Here is a 22,291-nt window from a genome sequence, read left to right as displayed (position 1 = left end):
TAGTAATCTACCCTGAGGATGAAGGCAGCACGTTCCTCTAAAATGTTTAAATTCATCTCCATATAGACCTCAAATCTTACAAAATGATATGATTAGGGAGGGATGAATTACAAAGGATTTGGAAGGAAGCGATCTTTGCCGGGGTTTGGCTGGATTCACTTCAGACAGGAGAGCCGGTTTCCGGGCAAAGATTTCAATTCGGAGCCAGCCATGTATGAAACAGGAGTGCTATTTATTTAAGAACGTCAGATGACAAACGCTGATGATAATGCATTTGAACAGAAAAGCATAAACAAACTCCGTGGCCTGTAGTCCGCAAGCGAACAATACCGACCAAGCGACCGCCGCTTGTCGGCGCTCTTAGCGCCAGCTTTTGTGGATAGAGGGTGTCACGTGGCGCAACGGATCCCCACGGCCGCTAATCTCGGTTTTCTAGACCGGAGCCACTATTTCCCTGAAATAGCTCCTCAGTTATCCTCACGAGGCTGAGTGGACCCCGTTCCAGACCCACTACTTCTCAGAAAATATGGTGGCGCCGGGAATCGAACCCGGAACCTCTGGACGACCACTAGACGACAGAGGCGGTCATTATCGCTTTACTAATTTCATATGCAGGCTTTTAGGTTTTGGCAAGTACAGTTAAGATTCCGCTAGTAGAAACGGGACGTCTTGTAATGAGACTCTGACATTATTCATGCTCAAGGTTTCTAGCCTCTCAAAGTGTTCTCATTTCTCAAGTACTCTCGAGTCATGAAAGTGGGTCAAGCTTGTACTTGGCTTTGCGTCTCTCTACCTTCTTTAGCACAAAAATAGACTCGAAACACTGATTAAGTAAAAGGAACGGTAAACTATAGAATAGTGCATCGATTTGAGACTAGCCTGCATCTAAATACACTTTTGCACGTGTATTATTTATCTGATTATCTCTAGTCAATCAATATTAATAACGTTAGTGGATTCACCCCGACATATATAATGCAGTCGAAGGAATTCCTATGAGAAATTAAGTAGAAATCAGTATCTCTCATCTTGAAAAAAAAAATGAAAATAAGTTTACGACATTACCATGCTGTCTATATGTCTGTGTATCCCCCGCTATCAACTTTTGAATAGCTGAACCAATCTTTATAAAACTTGGTATGTATATCATAGCACCCGAGCTCACCTCAACAGCGTACTTCATAAATCCCTCCAATCAGTCTGTGTGTCTATACATGTGTAGCCCCCATTCGTTGCTAGGCAACGGCTCGGCAAAAAAGTCACTGCAGAAACGAATATACATGTAACAATAGAAGAATTGTTGGACATGTTTTCTGTGCGGTTTGTGTCGTATTAAAGAAAAGTAGGCTATTAGTTCTTCCCATAAGTTCTTCTTTGAACATTCTTGTGATATAATTTCTCTTTCTGTATTTCTGTTTATTATTATTTTGTATTACTTGCCGAACGCGCCAAGGAAACTACTGACTGTCTGATCATCACAGCCGGCAAAGTCTAGATTCCGCCCCTAGCAAGTAGAAATTCCGCTTTCAAACTTCAGAAACAGATCAATTTTCTCGAAACTTCGTCGCAAAGAAACACCATTTCCAGACCTTGACAAAAACCATTAGTGATACTGTAATTATGAAAACGGTTTTATTTACATTGTTGCACAACGCATTTCGATTACTGAAAATTAATGGTCATAAAATGAACGAAAGGTAAGCGTAAATAACTTTCCATTTAACATAGAGCCTCACCTCTTGAATAGCTTGTAAGATATGCCACCCTTAAATTTGGGTCGCCCCAGGCGGCCGCTTGACTGGCCTATGCCTGAGCCCCTACCCTGCTGGTATTCTTAATACATTTTGCACCTCGCTTTTTCTAATCGGTATTCAGTGCTCGATTTTATTATTATTATTATTATTATTATTATTATTATTATTACTAACCACATGGAGAGCCGGGATAGCGCCGTCTGTATAGCGACTGGCTACGGGCTGAACGGCCGAGGTGTCGGAGTTCGAGTCCCGTTAGGGGCAAGATTTTCTCCTCTCCACAGCATCCAGACCGGCTCTGGGGCCCACTCAGCGTCCTCTCCAATGTGTACTGGGGGCAATCTCTCCGGGGTTAAAGCGGCCGGGGCATAAAGCTGACCATTCACCACCAACTAGTGTCGAGGTCAAAAAAACTTGGATCTATACGTCCACTCCCCCATACGTCTTCATGGCATAGTGATTAATTAGTTAATTAGTTAGCAGGGACAACTTTACCTTTTACCTGTATTATTGACTGCATCATATAGATAGGCGATGATATCTGTTTCGACTTCATATAACCCTTTCCATCTGCAACATATATGTGCTACAGCATTTTTCAGGTTACGAATCTACCCATGTAACAACCCTGGGGGACCAGACATTCCTCTCTGACTGGCACCTACCTCTCCACAGGTTTACTTGACGACACTATCAGTAGCCCTGGCAATATAGCAGTGGATGGGAGGACGATCAGAAAATGATAAATTAAAAACCGTGTGGAAGGAAGCGGTCGTGTCCTAATTTTAACAAGAATCCCGACATTTGCCTGGTGGGATTGAAAATCACACAAACCTCAGTCAGAATAGTCAGTCTGTGGGTCAGACAAATGCTCCTTTTAAATGTTATTGGCAAATTTAATAACTTACAATACTTGAACTAACATTAGGCAAATCTGACTAAATAGCTCCATGGAGCCCAGTCCTTCCTCAAAAACTTCTAGTAGCTCAGCTACTCAAGAAATCCATCGCCTTTTGTGGAACACGGTTGCTCGTTACCGGTTTCACAAAAATTAGCCGCCGGTCCATATCCTGGGACAAATAAATCCAGTCCAGAAACTCCCACCATATTTCTCTGAGTAAAGTAAAAGTAAAAAGTAAAGCTATCACTGTAACAGGCCGTGAAGGCCCATAGGCTTGTGAGACGTTGAGGGTCCCACATTATCTAGACAATCGGCTCAAAGATGGCGGTAAGGTTGTTAGCCTTACGCGCCGGCCGCGCTTTACTCCCCAGGAAAATTATTTAATTAATTCCTGGTACTCATTTCTGTTAGAGGCTGAGTCAACCCCAAGGCCATAGTGCGGCTGAAAGGATTAGGTCAATTGAAAAAATCCAATGACCACATCGGGATTTGAACCCACGACCTTCGGGCTTGTAGCATAGTACATATTTCTTGAGATCCACTTTAATGTCATCCTCCATATACTGGTCTTTTTTTTTTCCTTGGCACTACAGCCCCAGTGGGCCTAGGCCTACCTCCATGAACGCCGTTCACTTCGGTTTTTCTAGATCTTACACATACGGTAGGACTCCTTGGGCGAGTGATCAGCTCGTCGCAAGGCCTCTACCTGTAGACAAACACAGAAAAACGCACAGAAACATCCATGTCCTGAGTGGGATTCGAACCCACGATCCCGTCTTCCGAGCGAGCGAAGACAGTGCATGCCTTAGACCGCTCGGCTACCGTGACCGGCCCATATACTGGTCTACGTGCCATATAACATTACAGTAGCTTACAAAAGGAAAGGCATGAAGTGAATTAGTAAATAAAATAGGAGTAGGAGGATCTCTGCAATACACAGTTCGAAACAGCTGCTTCAGATGTCAGAACTGGCTAAACGGCGCGAAATTTGAGGTTCTTATTTTAATAACGGATGAAAACAGTGTCAGAGATTTTATTGAGTTACAAATAGAATGGAAACATATGCACAAGAAGACCAAAGGCAAGATGGAAAGATGAACTACATCGAAGACGAAAGTGTCCGGAAGTTCTGACTTGAAGAAGAGAAATGTCAGTTGCTTACTTTTGGAGATTGAATCTACGTGCACGTACGCGATGTGGTAAAGTAACAGGTAAAGCTGGCCTTGTGCTTAATTACTTAATTAATCACGCCATGAAGACGTATGGGGAAGTGAACATATAGTTTCACTCATCCGGAACCTTCGTGCTGGATGCAGGTGAGTGGTCACCTTCACGCTTCGACCGCTTTACCCCCGGAGAAAGAGGCCCCCTTATTCTTTACATAGGAGGAAACAGACATGCATGACCTGTTTCATACACTTTCATTTCTTGAACCTTATAAAAAAAAAGGCAAAAACTCAGTTTAACTTGAAGAGAACTATCTTCTAAGATGTAAAGCCGTTTAGTCTGGTAAGAAATATACCCAAGTTTCGGAGGAATGTGCTGCTTCCATCGTCAGAGTCAAATAATAAGCAAAACAAGAAACAGCATGCTCTGCTTACCGCGTGCTTCTTCCTGATTTTTTGCTTGGCTTACTCTTTGACGCTAAAGATAGAATTAGCATGTTCGAAACGTCGGTAGATTTCTAGCACACTACACGCCATTACGTCCTAATAGTAACCGATGTGAGTATCTAAAACCCGATATGAATCTAATCTGATTTGAATATTAACTCGTGTCTGCGATGTCCTTATCAACAAGTTGGACACGGTTTACCGTGACGAAGAAAAGACTCACGCCAAGGTGCGATGTCTCCTTTAGTATTTATATTAAGATCGTGTGTACACCTATTTTAAGAACGAATGTAGTAGACCTGAACTCATTACGTGAGCAGATGTAATAGTTGCGAGTCTTCTACTGGACGCTACCTGTATCATACTGTACTGACAGATCACGTGGAAGCTCATCGACATGCTTGAGGTAGATATTATTTCATATTTCTTGTTTTATATATACGTGAAATTAGAAATATATTATAATTGTAAATACAATTATTATTGCAAATGAATGCGACACATTCATTAGTGATTGGTTCCTAAAATATCACCATCATCAGGCAGTTCACCCATTCAAGCCTCATTCGTCCAGTCGTATCTTCAAAGACCTTCCACGGTCCCTTGATTCATGTGGTCTGTAATTTTTTAAAAGTTTTGGAAATATGTTTCTTTACATTCTAATATCAACACGAAAGAAGCAAGAACTTGTGTGATCGCAGCTTTAAATTATGTATGGTAACAGATCTTTGAAAAACATATGCAAAATTTATTAACAACTCTTCATTAAGACCGTCACAACACAACAATACAACAATACTGTATTGTTGTGTTGTGACGGTCTTAATGAAGAGTTGTATATAATAACACAACAGGGTGCATGAAATGACAATTTTATTAAGATAAGTTTTCTTTTTATAAAACAGAAGGCAAGAAAATGACGGTTGGATGAAATTTATGTCTATTTACCTTTTGATTTGATAGTGATAATTAACGAATATATTGGAGTTAGCCATATAAAATTTTATACGTAGACAGATCACTCATTCGCCCACATACAACATATTGTTCCTAAGTGAATAATTTAAAAATTTGGCGATTGTGCGAATTTGTGAATTTTAAGTTCCTCCCATGAAAAAAGAAATAAATGATACCTACTACTACTACTACTACTACTACTACTAACGATAATGGTTATAATAATCTGTAAAAATATTTAAAAGTTCAAGAAGTAAAAGCTTTGGGTTCTACCGAGATTCAATGTAACCATTTGTGTATGAGGCAATTATGTTAGTGCTGAGTTAACGCGTTTTATTTTAATGGATTTACCCACAAATTATATTAACAATAAAAGTATAAAGAATGCATATAGAAACTCTGTATTGCGGTACAGGTTACATATTTCCGTCCTTGTTTATATGAAGAACGAGTCAAAGTGACACTGCGGCAGCTTTTCTCCGAGTACTTCAGTTACCCCTCTCAATTATCATTCCACCTATTTCTCCGCATTCATTAATAATACTATCATCGATTGAATAAACTCTCGATATTAACAGAGTCGTTAAATAAGAAACTTAAACTAAAATTTAAGAGCGGGTGTCGTAGTCCGGAACTCATGCTACAACAAGTAAACATGGAATATAAAATTCGAGGTCTCCGCTGCCTTGAAGATAGAGATTATACTATTTAAGATTATGGTGCTGTGGAGTTCTGTAGAAAGGTACGAAGACTCGAGAGGAGCGTTTTGCTTCCATCTTTGGGATAAAAGTGGAAACATTTGAAACGTCTGTGTCGTTTGGACTGTTTTGGAGAGAGGTGTTGATTCTGCAATTCATAGTTCTGTGGCAAATTAAAAAAAAATACGTAGACGCATTTGTTTATGTCATTAGCATAACTTTTACATTTGGCTGTTGGAAAACGTCAGAATTTTCAACATGTTTTCAGTTATGTATATTTTTCTTCTTAGTGCAGAACGGCATATCATTTCGTTTGAAGTTACCGTTGCGAGAAATAAGTTTGCACGTCACAGAGGACATTAAGTGATCACAAGATAAATCGGAAATAACCCAAGCGTTCAGCTGTGAATTTTAAAAAGTACAAATTGGTCTCCGTTTCGGGTCAGTGAAGTTCGAAGTTCAACAGGATTATTTGCTTATACTTCTCTTTCTACATGGTGGAAAGGTGTATTCAGAGAGTGAAATATAAGTAATTTAGCAGCTTTATTTAAACACATCCATGCACAATTAATTTATCTCATGAACCCCTCCGTCGGCGCTTGAATAATGTATATGTTTTTTTTTCTTCTTATTCACTGGCTCTACAGCCCCCTTGGGCCCTGCCCTCTGATTTTTCAGTTTCATGATCATTTTACAGACAGTAGGACTCCTTGGACGAGAGATCAGCTCGTCGCAAGGCCTCTACCTGAACACTGGGCAACACAAACACAGAATAAACATGTACACATACCAAACACCCATGCCTTGTGTGAGATTCGAACCTACAATCCCGGCTTCCGAGCGAGAGAAAACAGTACATGCCTTAGACGGCTCGGCTACCGTGACCGGCATGAGTTGATTTAGAAAAACGTAATTATAATACCGAAGTTCCACTCACGAAAAAGAGGCGCGGAGAGAGCTCAGAACATTGGCTACGCTGCGGGACAGACCTCTGTCTTCTCTATAGCGTCCAGACCGGCTCTGGGGTCCCCTAAGGGTACTCTTTCTGCAGGGATAAAGAGGCCAGGGCCTGAACCTAGCCACTCACTACCATCTAGTTCCGAGTTTAAGAATTCAGTTAGCTTATCCGTAATATTTTAGACTCTTATTGAGAATGTGTTCCCTTGGAATTTCAGCCGGAACATCGGCTATCCTGACTGAAGGTTTTGCGTGATTTTCTTCAGTCCTTTCTGGCAAATTCCAGGATAGTACCCGAATTAGTCCACGATGGCTTCCTTCCAGATCTTTCCAAATTCATCCTTTATCAAGCATCCTACCGCTCTACAGTACATAGTCTAGCTATTTACAGCGTCATAAAATAAACCCACATAAGAAAAGAATGCGCGGAGTTATACCTCCCTTTTTAATATGTCTTTATGTCGTTGTACAGGCAAAACTATCCCGGTAACAGGCCATGGAAGCCCATAGGGATGTGAGACGTCGAGGCTCCTACATTTTCTAGACAACCGACTCACAGATGGCGGCGTGGCTGTCAGTCTTACGCGCCGGTCACTCTTTCCCACCAGGAAAATTCCTGGTACTCATTTCCACTAGAGACTGAGTCGACCCCATGGAATTAAACCCGCGATCTTCCGGCTTGTAGCATAGTCTCTCAAGTCTTTCTAGGCGTAAAGGGCGGCCGGCGCACAAGGCTGGCAACCTCACCGCCTTTTGTGAGCCGATTGTCTATAAAATGTGGGAACCTCGACGTCTCACAACCCTATGGACCTCCACGGCCTATTACAGTGATTGCTATACCTTTCTTACCTTCTTTGCGCGGTGTTTAATTAAAAATATAATAAATTTAGCTTTGCCTAAGAAATGGTTCTTGATGATGTATGTGTTCGTCTGGATCGTGAAGGAACTGGTGGATGGTGTAAAAAGGTAGAATTTATGTCAGAACTCGTCTAAAGAAGTTACTGTTCCTAGGGAATACTTGTTTTGTTGACACGCCTGCTACAGGACTAAGAGACAGCTACATTTAATTTTAATAGGCTCTGTGCATGCAATTCTACAATAGAATGTCACGCTATGTAGATATTTGTCTGAACACATGTGTCTTTTATCATCAAAAGGAATTCTGAACAATTTTGCATGTTAGCATAAAACCCATTGAGATATAAATAGGAAATTTCGCAAAAACAAGAAGCAATATAAAAATACCAGGATTGAAAAAATTCTAATTAAAGAGTTGCATTTTTTGCTAAAATATTAAACTTGATAATATAACAGTTTCGAATAACACAATCCAAATAATATCAAAATAAAACACATGTATTTAAATAAAATCTGTGTGCTTGTTAAAAAAATACAAAAAGGGATTAAAGCGTATGGTAAAACCCAAATCATTATTTAAATTCTACAGCTTTCGCTTGCTTTAATTTTACATACACACTTCAAGTGCTAAACAACTCGGAAGCCGGAATAGCTCAATCGGCATAGCGATGGGCTACTGGCTGGACGGCCGGTGTTCAATTCTCAGCAGAGGCAAGAGCGTCCATACCGACGCTGAGGCCCACTCCACTTCTTATCGAAAGGGCAACTTGGGCTCTTCCCCCAGGAGTAAAGCGGCTGGGAGGGGTGAAGCTCACAACTCACGTCCATATAGTGCCGAGGTCATGAATGGTGGAGCTATACCTCCACTTCCCCACACTTCATGACGTGGTGTTTAATTAATTAAGCAAGAGGATAAACCTTATCCTTTTGTCTTAGGTACTAAATATTTGTAATAATCTTGAAAGCTACTAAATAATTGGCGACGTGGAATATTTTAAGTAATTTAACATTTCCAAGACCAGCAGCGGAATCTGAAATTTCATAAAGGTAAGAAATACTAATTGCAACTCGGTGGGGAGGGGGTCTCCTTAAGATTTCTTTGACAACATAACATTTCGTTCCTCTGGAAATTAGGATCATACTACTCTTTTTATGAAACCAGACAATTCGAGAGTGCGAGCTGGCTTATTAAGTAACACTTCTGACTCTAGTGAAGAGGTTCCTGGTTCGAATCTCGGCCGCGACACAAACTATCCTGATTTTTTCTTCTGTCCCTCCTCGTAAGTGCCGGGTTAGTACCTTAAATTAGACCACGACCGTTTCCTTCTACATCCCTGCCGATATCATTCAAACGTTCGACGCTATACAGACCAAGTTACCGCGATCGTCGTTAAATAAACTACAAGCCACTCTGCATAATTCAGACAGAATCTGATGTAAACTCCGTGGCCTGTAGTCTGCAAGCGAACTATACAGATCGGGCGACCGCCGCTTGTCGGCGAAGTTAGTACCAACTTTTGCAGATAGAGGATGTCACGTGGTCAGGGCAACGGATCCCCACGGCCGTTAATCTCGGTTTTCTAGACCGGAGGTGCCGTTTCCTTAAAATAGCTCCTCAATTACCTTCACGAGGCTGAGTGGACCCCGTTCCACTTTGACCACTAGACCACAGAGGCGGCCATCTGATGTATGTTCAGGTAATATGTGACTCTGGTTTAGTAAACTGCTGCTGGTGCTCGCCAGCACAGCACTCATGACAACATTTTGCTGTCTCACGACTCTGGGGGTCGTCCAACATTGGTAGAGATATGTGACACGAATAGCATCAGCAGTAATTTGTGGATCCAGAAATTCAACGTACAGATAAAGTTATCCCTGTACTTAATTAAGTACATCATATTTAAACACGTTCCACGAAGTATTATGGGGGAGTGGAAGTATATTTCAGAGCGTTCTTAACCTCGTACATGTATGAAAGTTACTGTCTATTTTTAGACATGGTCGTTCTCAACAGAATGAGCAGTGAATCTGGTTGAGTACACTGATCCAGATAATGCAGTTTAGGGGTTATAACATGGTCATATTTAGAGTGCTTCACTCTCTCGCCGTCCCACAACGCAGCTGCAACCAATGTCTTGCTGCTCCTTGCCATGCTTCTCTCGAACAACCCAGGGGTAAAACAGAAAAATCACGGAGTGCAGCAATGAATGAGCGAATTGTGTAATAAACAAAGAACGCAATAACGAATGAAATAAGTTGTCATATAGGTAAATATGACGGAAAGGAAGAGCAGTATTCTCAGAACATGTGAAATTAATTTCCTATGAATCACAAGGCTGTGTGTGTGAGGGAGTAATACCAATTCCCTCACGTGCTCTGCTCGAAAGGGCAGCTAGGCTTCCTATATGAGCGGACCTTCCTCGTCGATCTATCGATTCACACTGCCAAATTAACCCTCATTGTTGCGCTGGATTCTCGCTCGCTCGCTCTTTGCACAGTAAGGTCACCCACTGCGATCGGGTTACAACTATGGGCCTGGGAAACTTTATGAAATACCCGTACATAGAAACCGAGCGGTTTAGCTCTAGAATCGTGTTTGGAATATGCTCGGTTCGAACAGCCTATCATGAGTCAGGGTTTACGCAGCTTTCCTCAGTCCCGCCGGTTATCCTGGATAGCTCAGTCAATTTAGTGCAGGGCTAAGGGCTGAACGGGCGGGGTTCGATTACCGGTAGAAGCAAGATATTTTTCTCTGTTCCACAGCGTCCAGGGCGGCTCTGGGGCGCACTCAGCCCTCTAACGAATGGGTACTGGGGGCTCTTTTACAGTTGGGGGGGGGGGAAAGCGACCGGAGCGTGAAGCTGACCACTCACTTCCATCTAATGTTGAGGTCAAGAATGGTGGAGCTATACATCCACTTTCCCATATGTTTTCATGGCGTAATGCTGAATTAATTAAGTGCAAGAACGACTTCACTTTTTTACCTTTACCAGCCCACGCCTGACAGAAAAGACATGGAGTCTTCATTAGAAAAATCAACCATTAATGATGCACAGAAAATAATAGCTACTTTTCTGATAATCATACCAAAACGAAAGATATGCTCTGAAGATAAAAATCGAAACATTTAAGGTTAAAGCTAGTAGTACATGTAGTAACCACAGTGTTTTAAAGTTTAATTAATAAGATTCAAATTCAAATTCAAGAGACTTTCTGTTCAGTGAAGTTTACACCCATTAACTCCTCTCAATATGTTCCCGTATGCAGCTCTGTAAGCAAAGATTTGGTTTTCTTTGTTTTAGATGGTGCGGGGCAATTATATAAAGAGTGCCCCCATTCGCCGTCTGCGCCATCCCCTTGAGGAAAGCCCACTTTGGAGCATTGTGGGAGGTGCCTTAGCTGGGATCCTGGCTCTTGTGGTAGGCCTTCCAGTACTTTTTGTGGTCAGTATCTTAATACCATTCTGCCTGCTTGGTCGATGGCTATTGCTCTTCATCTTCTGGAACCGACAAACATCTGCAGACACACAAGGTACCCCATATTCTTATATATATGTATATAAACACACAGGGTAAAAATAAGAGGCCCTCTGGATTTGAATGAAACTCGTGCAAGTTGTGCTGAACATACTTCATTATGTGTACAAAAATATTTATTATTTGTGGTCGATTTATTATACAGAAAATTAGTTTTCATTTTGAATGTTAAGAATAGTAATTTTTACATTCATATTACAGTTTTCTGAAAGCACTGAATGACGCCACAGTTTAATTTGTTAAATTTACATAATTACCACAAAATTCTCTAGACTTAACTTTGTCAGATTACCATGTTTGGAACAAATTTGAAGTTACTGTACGAAAAACATAAAGAACTTTCAAGTAGATTCTAGTTTCTATTTTCTGTAATACTGGATGATGAACAAAGTCCAAAAACCCAGTAATTCCAAATAACGTTCAGTCCAAAAAGTTGCTACAACAATTAAACAAAAATTTATGGCCACTCGTTTCAAAACACAATATCCACTCATCCACTGACAAATGAAAAGGAGGGGTTAATGCCATAATCCAAGCTGACGTTGTTTTGATGAAAGAAAATATGACTCACTTATAAATAAAATGTTCATTTTTAACATTGAAAATGGAAAATATTTCTTTGTGTAATCAACTAACTGGCATAAATTTATTGCACTTATACAATACTTAGGTATGTTATATACAACTTGCACGAATTACATTCAAATCTGTAATGCTGCATAGTTTTACCAGTAGAAAATATATTTTTACACTATTCCCCATATTCCTTATGATACAGATTTTTCGGTATATAAGGGTTGTTGGTATTTTGAAATACTCAAATACAAGCAAATTATTTAATAAATCAGCCTGCAAGTTTGCAATGAAAGAAAGAATCAATAAACATATAATTGCATAACCCTTGACATTCTTGGTTGCCATGATAAAGTTATTTCTGTGCTTAATCAATTGAGCACCATACTATGAGACATATGGAAGAGAGGAGCTATAGCTCCATCAACTGTCTCTGTCTTCTCAAAGCTCGTCCTTCTCTGAGTTTCTTCCCATGGCTCTTCCTCCTTCTGCATGACATCTTTCCTAACCTGTTTTCCCGCCTTGATCTTGATCTTCTTCTTGAGCGTTTTCCTTTTATATTCATGGTCAAAACCTTTTTTGGGGGATATTACCTTCATTCAGGCTTAAAAAGTCCCCATATCATCTTATTCTCTTTTTTACATATTAGTTTATCTGACAGTAAATTTATTTTCAAATTCTTTCCTTCTCTTTCTTGGCCTCTCCTTCTGTACTTCTTAAAACTTATCCCAGCTGCTATTAGTCTACTAATACTGCCTTCATCCATATCCGTGTTTCTGTTCATATTTGTACTTACTTTGTACTTTATATTTATATATCTGCCTGACATTATGGACTCTTCTTATATACATGTACAGACAGTTAAGACTCATGCTCCTGCAGCACTTTACCCATGCACAAATCTAATATTGTGTCCCTGATATATTCTTTGTAAAATTTAAACTACAGTAACAACTCCAGAAGTACTGAGGATATGAAGTAATCGGGATTCTAATTACAATTACAAAAGACAAGTCCATCCAATGTGACTATTTCAGTTTTCTCACTTGATGATTCACTAGCCTCACATGTTTCGATCCATTTGGATCATCTTCAGAGGCACCAAACACTTTTTAGAAACCACTATCACAACAGTTGTCATATCAAATACACATGTAATGTCCAAGTACACAATGTTCCATCTATCACTCACATTAAAGTTACTTATTAAAGTTTTAAAAACTTTGTTAAAAATTAAAATATATAAACCATATGGTTCGTGTCAATAACCCCTGTCATCTCTCTTCAAGGTGGCTGATGTTGTGCCTCCTATGTAACTTGATTAAGGAGATTCTGTGCCTCCTATGTAACTTCATTAGGGAGATTCTTAATATTGTCCATTATGATTTCTTGGCCCGCTGTGCCAAAATGAAACAAATCAAATTAATCGGGATTCTGTTTGGTGTCTGCAGGTGAGGGACCGGAATCTGTAAGAGGAAATGATGGTCGCTGGCTTGGCTCAGCTTGGAGATATTCTGTCATACATGCAGTGCTAATATTTGAAGCAGGTGCAGGCTTAGATGTAACTCATCTCCGGAAAATTCTTCTAACAAGGGTGGTCCCTCTCTATCCTCGACTTACACGACGACCAGTCCCACTACCTCTGTCTGCAGGTACAGATTCTTTGATTGAACATATAAACTGAATAATTCTTATTCAGTTATTAAATATTCTAGCATTGATATTATGTAGTTATATGGAGTAACTGAAAATAATGTATTTTGGTGTATAACAAAATGGTATAAAAATTATAGCAAATGTTGTAATGTCACTGGGATTTTAAAATATGTGCTTTAAGCTTATCAAAACCATATTTGAAAATTTTGAATTACTTATATACATATTTGAAAATTTAATTAATTTTACTTCATATTTGAGAAATATTATGTTAGTGCATGAAGAAGAAATTGTTAATTTAATTTTTAAGCATTTATGTATTCAAGATTACATCAATTTTCATTAATTTTATTGTATTTATATGTGTATGCTTTGTTTTCATGAATACTTCTGAAAATATTCTTACATTAAATGAAAGGAAATATTTGCATTCATAAAATTTATACCTGTTCATATAAGCAGAGTGTTCTTAGACACTTACAAAACTAACTGTGAATGTTGATTTTGTTTGTATGAAATTTTCCACAGTCTCTGACAAAACTATCACATCTTGTATCACATAATGTAGTTCACTGAATTATAAACCAAATACTTCTGTAAACAAAACTTAAGAAATCAGCAATTTTCCGTCAATCGATGAGTGCAATCAACATGCACAGGGGCAGGTCACTGCTGGTTGCATGACTCCAAGTTCTGCATTGATCGCCATGTGTTTGCGGGCCCATCTAAGCTGACTACAGAGAAGCAACTCCAGGATTATGTAGGACACCTTCTAGAAGAGGGGCTCTCTAATGACAAACCTCCATGGGAAATGCATGTTCTGCAGAGCGTCGGTCGTCATCAGGACACAGTCGCAGTGCTCCGTGTACACCAAAGTGTAGCAGATGGCATGGCTCTTGTTCGCATCCTCTGTCACTCTCTTACTGACTGTCAGGTGCTACATGTCCCACAGGTAAGACTTGCAATCATGCTATAATATCCAATTTCTGTTACTTCAAACAATGCTGTCATTTATGTTCAGTATTTTCCAGTGTCTGCGCTATTTATATATACATAGAAGTCAGGATAGTTCAGTCTTCTGGGATGTAACAAAATTCAGTTCAGTAGATAGCTATCAATGTTTTACAGGAACATGCTGCCTCCTTCTTAATGGTAAAAGAGCACAGGTACATGGCTTGCTCTTCTACTCTGAAAATGGAGATAGCAGATTCCTCCAAAATGTCTATAGCCATCTGTCAAATTATATGGCGCCACATCACAGAAGACTGTACCCATAATTCTTGGAATGTAAATGTACAATTCCAGATCTCACAATGTTCAAGGATAATCCCTCGACACAGAGCTAGTTCCATGCTGCTACATTTTAACTATCTGAAGGATGAGTTTTCTCCAAATATTATTTAGAAATTTAGTTCCTACACCACAAGAAACATGCTGTGCCTTCATGGTAAAAACTAACTGATTAATGCAGTTTAGGGACTTAATCACTGTTTATTCTGAGCATCTTAAGATATATAGATATACTCTTGTGCACAAAATGCAGTATTTATTAATGTTAAAGGGGGTAGTACACATAGTAGCAACCCCCATGCTTTAAAGGGTTAATATATGAACAAACTGCTTCATTACAGAGGCCACATTTTGGTGCACTGACATTCACACTCAACATAATACGAGCCTGTCTTGTTGGGCCACTTACTCTTCTCTTCTGGCTTCTACTTACCACTGAAGACTGCAATGTGCTGACCCAACACAAGGGATGGACTGGCCAGGTCTCTGTCACTTGGTCAGCAGCCATAACACTCCCAAAAGTGAACCGCATCAAGCAGGTCACAAGATCCACAGTAAACTGCGTGTTGCTGTCAGCTCTAGCAGGTGCTGCCAGGAGGCTACTGCAGGGCTGTGGAGTCAGACAGCCCCCAGATATGAAGGTGATAACATTATTATACAGGTACTTTAATGATCTCCTGCAATATGATGCTGAATAGTCATATAGATAGGTACAAACATTACAGAACTAGCCTGAAGATTGAGGAGGCAGGTTACTCCAAAATGTTTATGGTTATCTATCACACTACGAATACTATCAACAAATTTATTTTCATACTTTTTATTCTATGAATTCAGATTGTGCTGCCTGTTGATCTACGAGCTGATGTCACGTCACCTCATCTGAGCTCTCGCTTAGGGAGTAAGTTGGCACCTGTGGTGGTGGGTTTACCAGTTGGAGTTGAAGGGGCAGTTCCTCGACTGTGGGCCATGAGAAGAAATCTTGATTCTCTCCGAACATCTGCAGATCCAGTTGTAGTGTATGTAGCTACAGCCGCCCTGATGGCTTCTGTTCCGGGCAGAGCTGCTAGAAAGTTACTCTCATCTCTCACTGGTAAAGCCACTTTACAGGTAAACTTCTGATGGGAATTCATTACATGAACCAAGTTTTCATAGAAAAATGTATTATGTGAAATTTTCTTGCACTAACATAAACTTATGAATATTACGCTATTTAGTACATGAATATTTTAAAGTCTCATCATGGCTTTTTCAACCATTTTCCTTATTTTATGAAACACCACACTAAAGGTGTTCGTTCCATATCAGTATTTTATTCTTAGTCTATTTAATGACACTTTTGTTTGCTAAGATACATTTTACCTACATGACTGTAGGCGATGATGAAGTGACTAATACTAAATAATGAAATGGAAAGGATATGGAAGGAAGTGAATTTTGCAGAATTTAAGGTACTATCCCAACATGTACCTGAAGACTATCATGAATTACAAAAGAATATCAGGACACTGAGGAGAAGATAAAAGATCCCATTCCTCTGCCAGGAATCAAAACTCCATTCCTCAGTCATCCAGTCTATGGTCTAGTTATTATATCAACTGCACTATCCCAGTAGTTCTAATAGAATATTAAGAGCTTCAAAGTATCAACCTAAAGGAACAAAACTATTTGGAAGACTTCTAAAGAGATCAAATTGTTGAGTCTAATAATCACAGTACAACAGTTAGGCCTTTTATTGATGATTATGATGATACATATTGTGGCACAGAAGGCAAAAGACAAAAGTTTAGTTGACAGCAGTGATTGCTCTGATGTAGCTCTGCACTCATATGACTGAATCAAAATAATATGTTTTACAGTTCAGTTCCTTACCAGGACCCACATCCACATTGCTGGTTGGTGGACACCCACTTAAGGGAGTGTATCCACTGCTGCCGGCACAGAATGGTTTAGGTCTCGCAGTGTCTGTCTTCACATATGCTGACCAGGTTTATGTGGCCATCATATCAGATAGTACCTTGGGTCCAGCTGCCAACACACTGCTCCATCACCTTCATTGTCAAGTAAGTGAGCCTTTGCTGTTTAATACATACAGTGGAATCTCACTTAATGAGCACCTCTCATAACGAGCAAAACTGTAAAAAAATGACTGGCTTAACAAGCGATGTTTCGCATAATGAGTGATGAGAGGGGAAGTCCCAGATTGTGCACTTGCTACATCAATCTGTGTTTAGCACTCGTTTTGCTAGCATCTTAGTGTCCTTTGTGATCACACGTTTCCAAACTTGTGTTCAGACATATTATTTGTGATTTTTTTTGTGCAAAGTTTAATAACCCTTGAAAAAATGTCCCCGAAGAAAAAGCCGCAAAAAGACAGCCATAAGAGAATAAAAATAACCGTAGAAATGAAATGTAAAATCATTGAAAAGCAAGAACGAGGTGTGAGTGTGGCTGATCTAGCATGCACATACAATCGGTCTACATCAACGATTTGGAGTTTCATTGTGTTTCACAGCAAGAAGTTGTGGAGGAGAGTTTGTCAGAGGAGGAGGAGGAGGAGGTAACAGCAAAGCAACAATCTTCTGGTGNTTTTCTGCAAATCGAATTCGCATTCCAGGTTGGTTCATTCCGCATAGAAGAAAAGACGAAGATGATTCACGCTCCTTAACAATGTATATATAATTTTCTTTGAATAAATGTTATACATAAAATTTTTTGAGTATTTTTTTCGGCATGAGATGCATTATCGTATTTTGCATTAATTTATATGGGAAAAATTGTTTCGCTTAACGAGTGTTTTGTATTACAAGTAAGATTCTGGAACAAATTATGCTTGTTAAGCGAGGTTCCACTGTATATATAAAACAAGCAAATGTCATCTAGTGATTGAGGTTAGCTCTTACTTATGGACCCAACAGAGTAGGTGTCTCCCACTCCATCATCTGAAGATCCAGTTTTCAAAATATTGCATTCTTTCTATATGTAATAATACAAATGCCGTCGTGAATGCAACAATTTATTTGGTTGTAGTTCTTTGTCTTTTCTTCCTCTACACTACATGTTTCGGCTGCAACCGCCCACCATCAGGTGTATTTTTCACTATGTAGCTGTCACACTGCACACAATCTAAAATCTAAAACACCAGCCTGTCAGTTTTGTTTAAAATCTCTCCTACATATGCTCGTCAATTTGATTTTAGAATTCTAATTTAAAATTTAAAATTTTATAACTTTTAAAATTCAAAATATAAAGTTTTAAATCACAGGGATGCCTGCTGTGTCCACATGTGCTGCAGCAGCTATTTCTCTTTTTCAGCACCGTTCACATATTATTCTGTGCAGGCTCCCTGTGTGTGTATCGCTGCTCATCTTTAATACACTACCAATTTAAAACTTTAAATTTTGAATTTTGCTTGCAGTTAGAAATTCACAAATTATATTTACCTACATTCCATCCCAGAAACTTTACTATGATAGCTGTACTAAGACTGAGCAGTAATCCCTATCCTTCCTCCAACCATTTCTGTTGCTGAATGTCTGAACTCATACTTGATCTCACACAGATCTTCAAGTTCCAGACTGCACATGTCATAAATATCTGTCACGTTTGTTCTATCCTCTTTTTCAAATTCATTTACTCCCCTTTGGAGCACTTACCTTAAAAATTCAACAATACATAAAAACCTCAAACGTTACAAAATTTTCTTGTTGTTACAGATTGAACTGCTGTGGCAACTACTTCTCCATAGACGTGTGCCAGGAGAATCTAGATCCCATGTTCTTCTCCGGCGAACTGATGTCACGGGCTCACCTGTGAGAGAGGTAGCTTCATATCCAAATGTGAATCACTTTAAACCATTTACTTTTATTATAAAACTAAAACAGCTGTTTTGAAATTATGCATATCCCTCTCATTAAAAGGACAGACAGCAAACAGACGAAATTAATTATAAGGTTTCCCATCACCAGCTAAACCCATGGATACAAAATATGGGATCTGTGAGAAAGGAAACAAGAAAAGAATGGAGGTTAAACAAATGACGTTTCTTAGACCACTAAGAAGCTTTTCATCAGGGGACCATAACACAAATGATATAAGAAGTTACTTTGGGGAAATCAGTATGATGGAAGGCAAGAGTTAGGCAAAAATGGAAAGGTAGTTTACTAAGAATCAGTGAGCAGAAATAAATGGGCCACAACCTCTTCCATCCACACGGTTCTCACTTCTTCACTCCACCATTCGATGTTTCATTGTCTGAACAAATGGAGATTAGGGAGGAATGGAGGCTGATTGTTCAGCCCTGAGCTGTAGCACTGGGGGGAAGGAAAGAAGGAAGAAGTTTACTAAGAATGGCCAACACAAAACTTCCAAAGACTATTAGAAACCTGAAGGGAGGAGAAATGGAAGACCACAGCAGAGGTAATCAGACCAACTTTGAGCCTTGAAAAGGATCTTGTAGTCCCAGTCCTTGTTTGTACAGAATAAAATCATAATCATCCTTTCCAGAATTAGGCCTATAGAAACCTGTTATGGATATTACAAAACAAAATCATTCCACTGTTTCACAGGTCTTCTTCCAAAGGTTCATAGCTCATTCTGTTAAACTGTCATTTGTCAGGTTGATTCTTTAACTTTGCTCACATCCTCATTAAGCCATTTTGAATCTGTTCTTGCTTTCTTATAACATCCCTTCCTCTATTTTATTTTTTCAATTTCTCTCAGTATCTCCCTTCATCTGCCATGCCACATTGTTCTTAGTGTCCCAGTAGGTCATTTTGATTTATTTTCATATTTAAAGCTGCCCTTGGCTTTAATATTTTTCATTTGTATATCTTTTAAAATCTACATGTCAATGTACACTCACATTCTCTTGCTAGATCTAGATCCATCAAACCCTCACTTGTCTAACATTTTCAGGGCTCTAACCGTAGAGACACAGTTTACATGGTGTTTTCAGGGCATAGTCGCCTTTACAGATCACTCTGGCAATTATTTCCCTATTTCAAATGCTATTCATCTTTCACGTGTTCAGTGACGGACTGAGCAAGTTGGATCAAGGCCGCACCGTAGCTCAAGCGGTTAGTCGCGGGCTTCCCACCGCGATGGCCTGGGTTTGATCCCGGGGGTCTGGTCAAGTGGGATTTGTGGTGGATAAAGTGGAGCTGGGGCAGGTTTTCTCCGAGTACTTCGGTTTCCCCTGCCAATCTTCATTCCACCAATTGCTCCACAGTCACCCTCACAATAGGCCAGAAGTGGCCACAGTACAAGGGACTTAGTCCCTCTCCACTAGCATTAAAAAAAAAAACGTTGGATCGAGCATTAATGCTTCTGACTTGTATGCAGGAAGTGCCTATTTGGATTTCACCCGGGACACTGACTATTCTGACTGAGATTTCTGTGGTTCTCCTCAGCCCATCCAGGCAAATCCTGGGACAGTACCTTAAATAGGACTATGACTGCTTCCTTCCATATCCTTTCCAGTTCATTATTTTCTAGCATACAGTCATTTAATACTGAAAAATGAGGAGCTTCATAAGTTGCACTCTTCTCCGAGTATAATTAAAATGATCAAGCCAAGTGGGCAGGGCATGTAGCACAAATGAGGGAGAAGAGGAATGCATATGATATATTGGCAGGAAAGCCAGAAGGTAGGAGACCACTGGGAAGACCAAAATGTATGTGGGTGGACAATATTAAAATGGATTACAGAGATATAGAATGGGATGGTTTTGATTGGATTGATCTGGCTCAGGATTTGGACCACTGTAGGGCTCTTGTGAACACAGTAATGAACCTTCAGGTTCCATAAAGTACTGGGAAGTTCTTAAGTGGCGGCAGAAGTGGCAGCTTCTCAAGAAGGGCTCAGGTCCACGAGAGATAGTCATTTAATTCTATATAATCTGAGTTACTGACATGTCATGAACTATAAATAAAACTCCACAATGAGGAGCTGGACTTTATCACGGTTCCATAATTTGTTCATTTGTTTCATTTCAGTTACGTCTTCGACTGACATGTGTCCAGGAAGAAGTTCAGCGTCTCGCGACATGCAAAAGCCCAAGCCAACAGCAAAACAGCCAGAGTTCAGATTCGTCAGGTTCAGAACAGCAGGATGTGGCACGCCTTCAGAATCTAAAAACCGAATTCTCAGAATTACTGTCTGAGTTGCACAGGCGGAACTCAGCTGCTGTTGGAGGCAACTCACCTCTCTTTGAAGTCAGTACAATGATAAATTTACGTAACATTTAGCATAATTCTTCGGTAACAACTTCACTACTTATGTACCACTATAAAGTGTATTCCAGTTTTAACTATATTGGATTTATCATTCCATACAAGTAATTTCTCTTTATCACATGCAGTTTTGGTGGCTAGGCACCTTTTGACAAAATGCACAGTTCAACAATACATACATAATACTGTCACGTATTTATTGACTAGACATGGGGTTTGGATTAATAATTGAATTTACTGGAGTCTTGTAACACATAACTACAAGCAATTATAGTGCTATAGTGCTATGGCGAATTTGCACACTCTACAATTCATTACATCATGACTAAGGCATCTCAGCTTGCAGTATGTTCACCAGTTGTTGCTTGGTAAAGGACAAACGCTGTAGATTCCTCAGATTCTGTGTTCACGGCCTTTTCAGCTGCTCGCTGTCTCATAGCTCCTCATGGCCGCAAGCTCTGGCCATTGACAGCTTAGCCATGTCTGGCCACCACTGGCTAACACTCACTTCCCATCTAACTGACTGAAAACTCCAATTACTTCTCCTTATATAACCCCAGCAGAGATCGCATATAAACACTGCCTACAATAATTCTTATACCGTTGCATTTGTGTATTCTTTGTCGTGAAAACACGTTTATTGGCCATTCCCTAGTGTCTCTTCTGGCTCCACAGTTCTGGCTTTGAGCAGACATGTCAGGATACAAACACCTTACTGAAGGTTTGTGACAAAGCTGTGTTATCAAACTGACATATTATCATCAGCATTATCATGAGTGCCAACTTAAGCCCAGAAGGTCTGTTCCAATTACAAAGGAGTCCTCTTACACTGTCCTCCCACCATCTTCTTCATCATCCATCATGTCTGTATCATATGGATTTATGGGTCACGGTGTGTTCAGATGCTCTGCTTGGATTTGTTCTTGAGATGCTGTTGCCATCCCTTTTACCAATTTTTAATCCTTCCACTTGCATTAAATACATGTAATTAGCTGTGAACAGTAGAGCTACTGGTTTCAATTTCATTTTGGCAATTTCAATGTTCACCTTTTTGATTCTATTCACTGCATAATTTTCACATTTACACAAAACCAATGGTGCAGACATTAGTTTATAAAACATAATTTGCGTAACTGAGATATATGTTGAACATTTTCCATCATCTCATTTTTAGTTAACAAACATGTTACATAAACTTGCTGTGCTTCCATCATCAGGGTATACTCTGACTAGAACTAGTGTTGTTCTCCAGGGATTAGGATTA

General features: G+C 39.7%; 1 protein-coding gene across 2 annotated transcripts in view; it reads left to right on the top strand.

The window, feature by feature from the left end:
* The window catches only part of LOC111861300, a 67,476-nt gene that overhangs the window by 41,301 nt on the left and 3,884 nt on the right, over positions 1 to 22,291 (top strand). Inside the window, exons 1-9 of one of the 2 annotated variants that reach the window (XM_023845741.2) lie at positions 4,575 to 4,674; positions 11,041 to 11,269; positions 13,299 to 13,499; positions 14,163 to 14,455; positions 15,135 to 15,434; positions 15,631 to 15,903; positions 16,653 to 16,856; positions 18,510 to 18,614; positions 20,791 to 21,009. In XM_023845741.2, coding sequence (XP_023701509.1) covers positions 4,666 to 4,674; positions 11,041 to 11,269; positions 13,299 to 13,499; positions 14,163 to 14,455; positions 15,135 to 15,434; positions 15,631 to 15,903; positions 16,653 to 16,856; positions 18,510 to 18,614; positions 20,791 to 21,009 — 1,833 coding nt within the window. In that variant the 5' untranslated portion in view covers positions 4,575 to 4,665. Of the gene's footprint in view, positions 1 to 4,574; positions 4,675 to 11,040; positions 11,270 to 13,298; positions 13,500 to 14,162; positions 14,456 to 15,134; positions 15,435 to 15,630; positions 15,904 to 16,652; positions 16,857 to 18,509; positions 18,615 to 20,790; positions 21,010 to 22,291 lie in introns of those variants that run through there. The other variant, XM_023845742.1, reaches the window with a different exon arrangement.

This window comes from Cryptotermes secundus, unplaced genomic scaffold, assembly GCF_002891405.2.
Source record: "Cryptotermes secundus unplaced genomic scaffold, Csec_1.0 scaffold158, whole genome shotgun sequence".
NCBI lineage: Eukaryota > Metazoa > Arthropoda > Insecta > Blattodea > Kalotermitidae > Cryptotermes > Cryptotermes secundus.
Note: the sequence above shows the minus strand (reverse complement) of the source record. Positions and strands in the feature narration are given on the sequence as shown.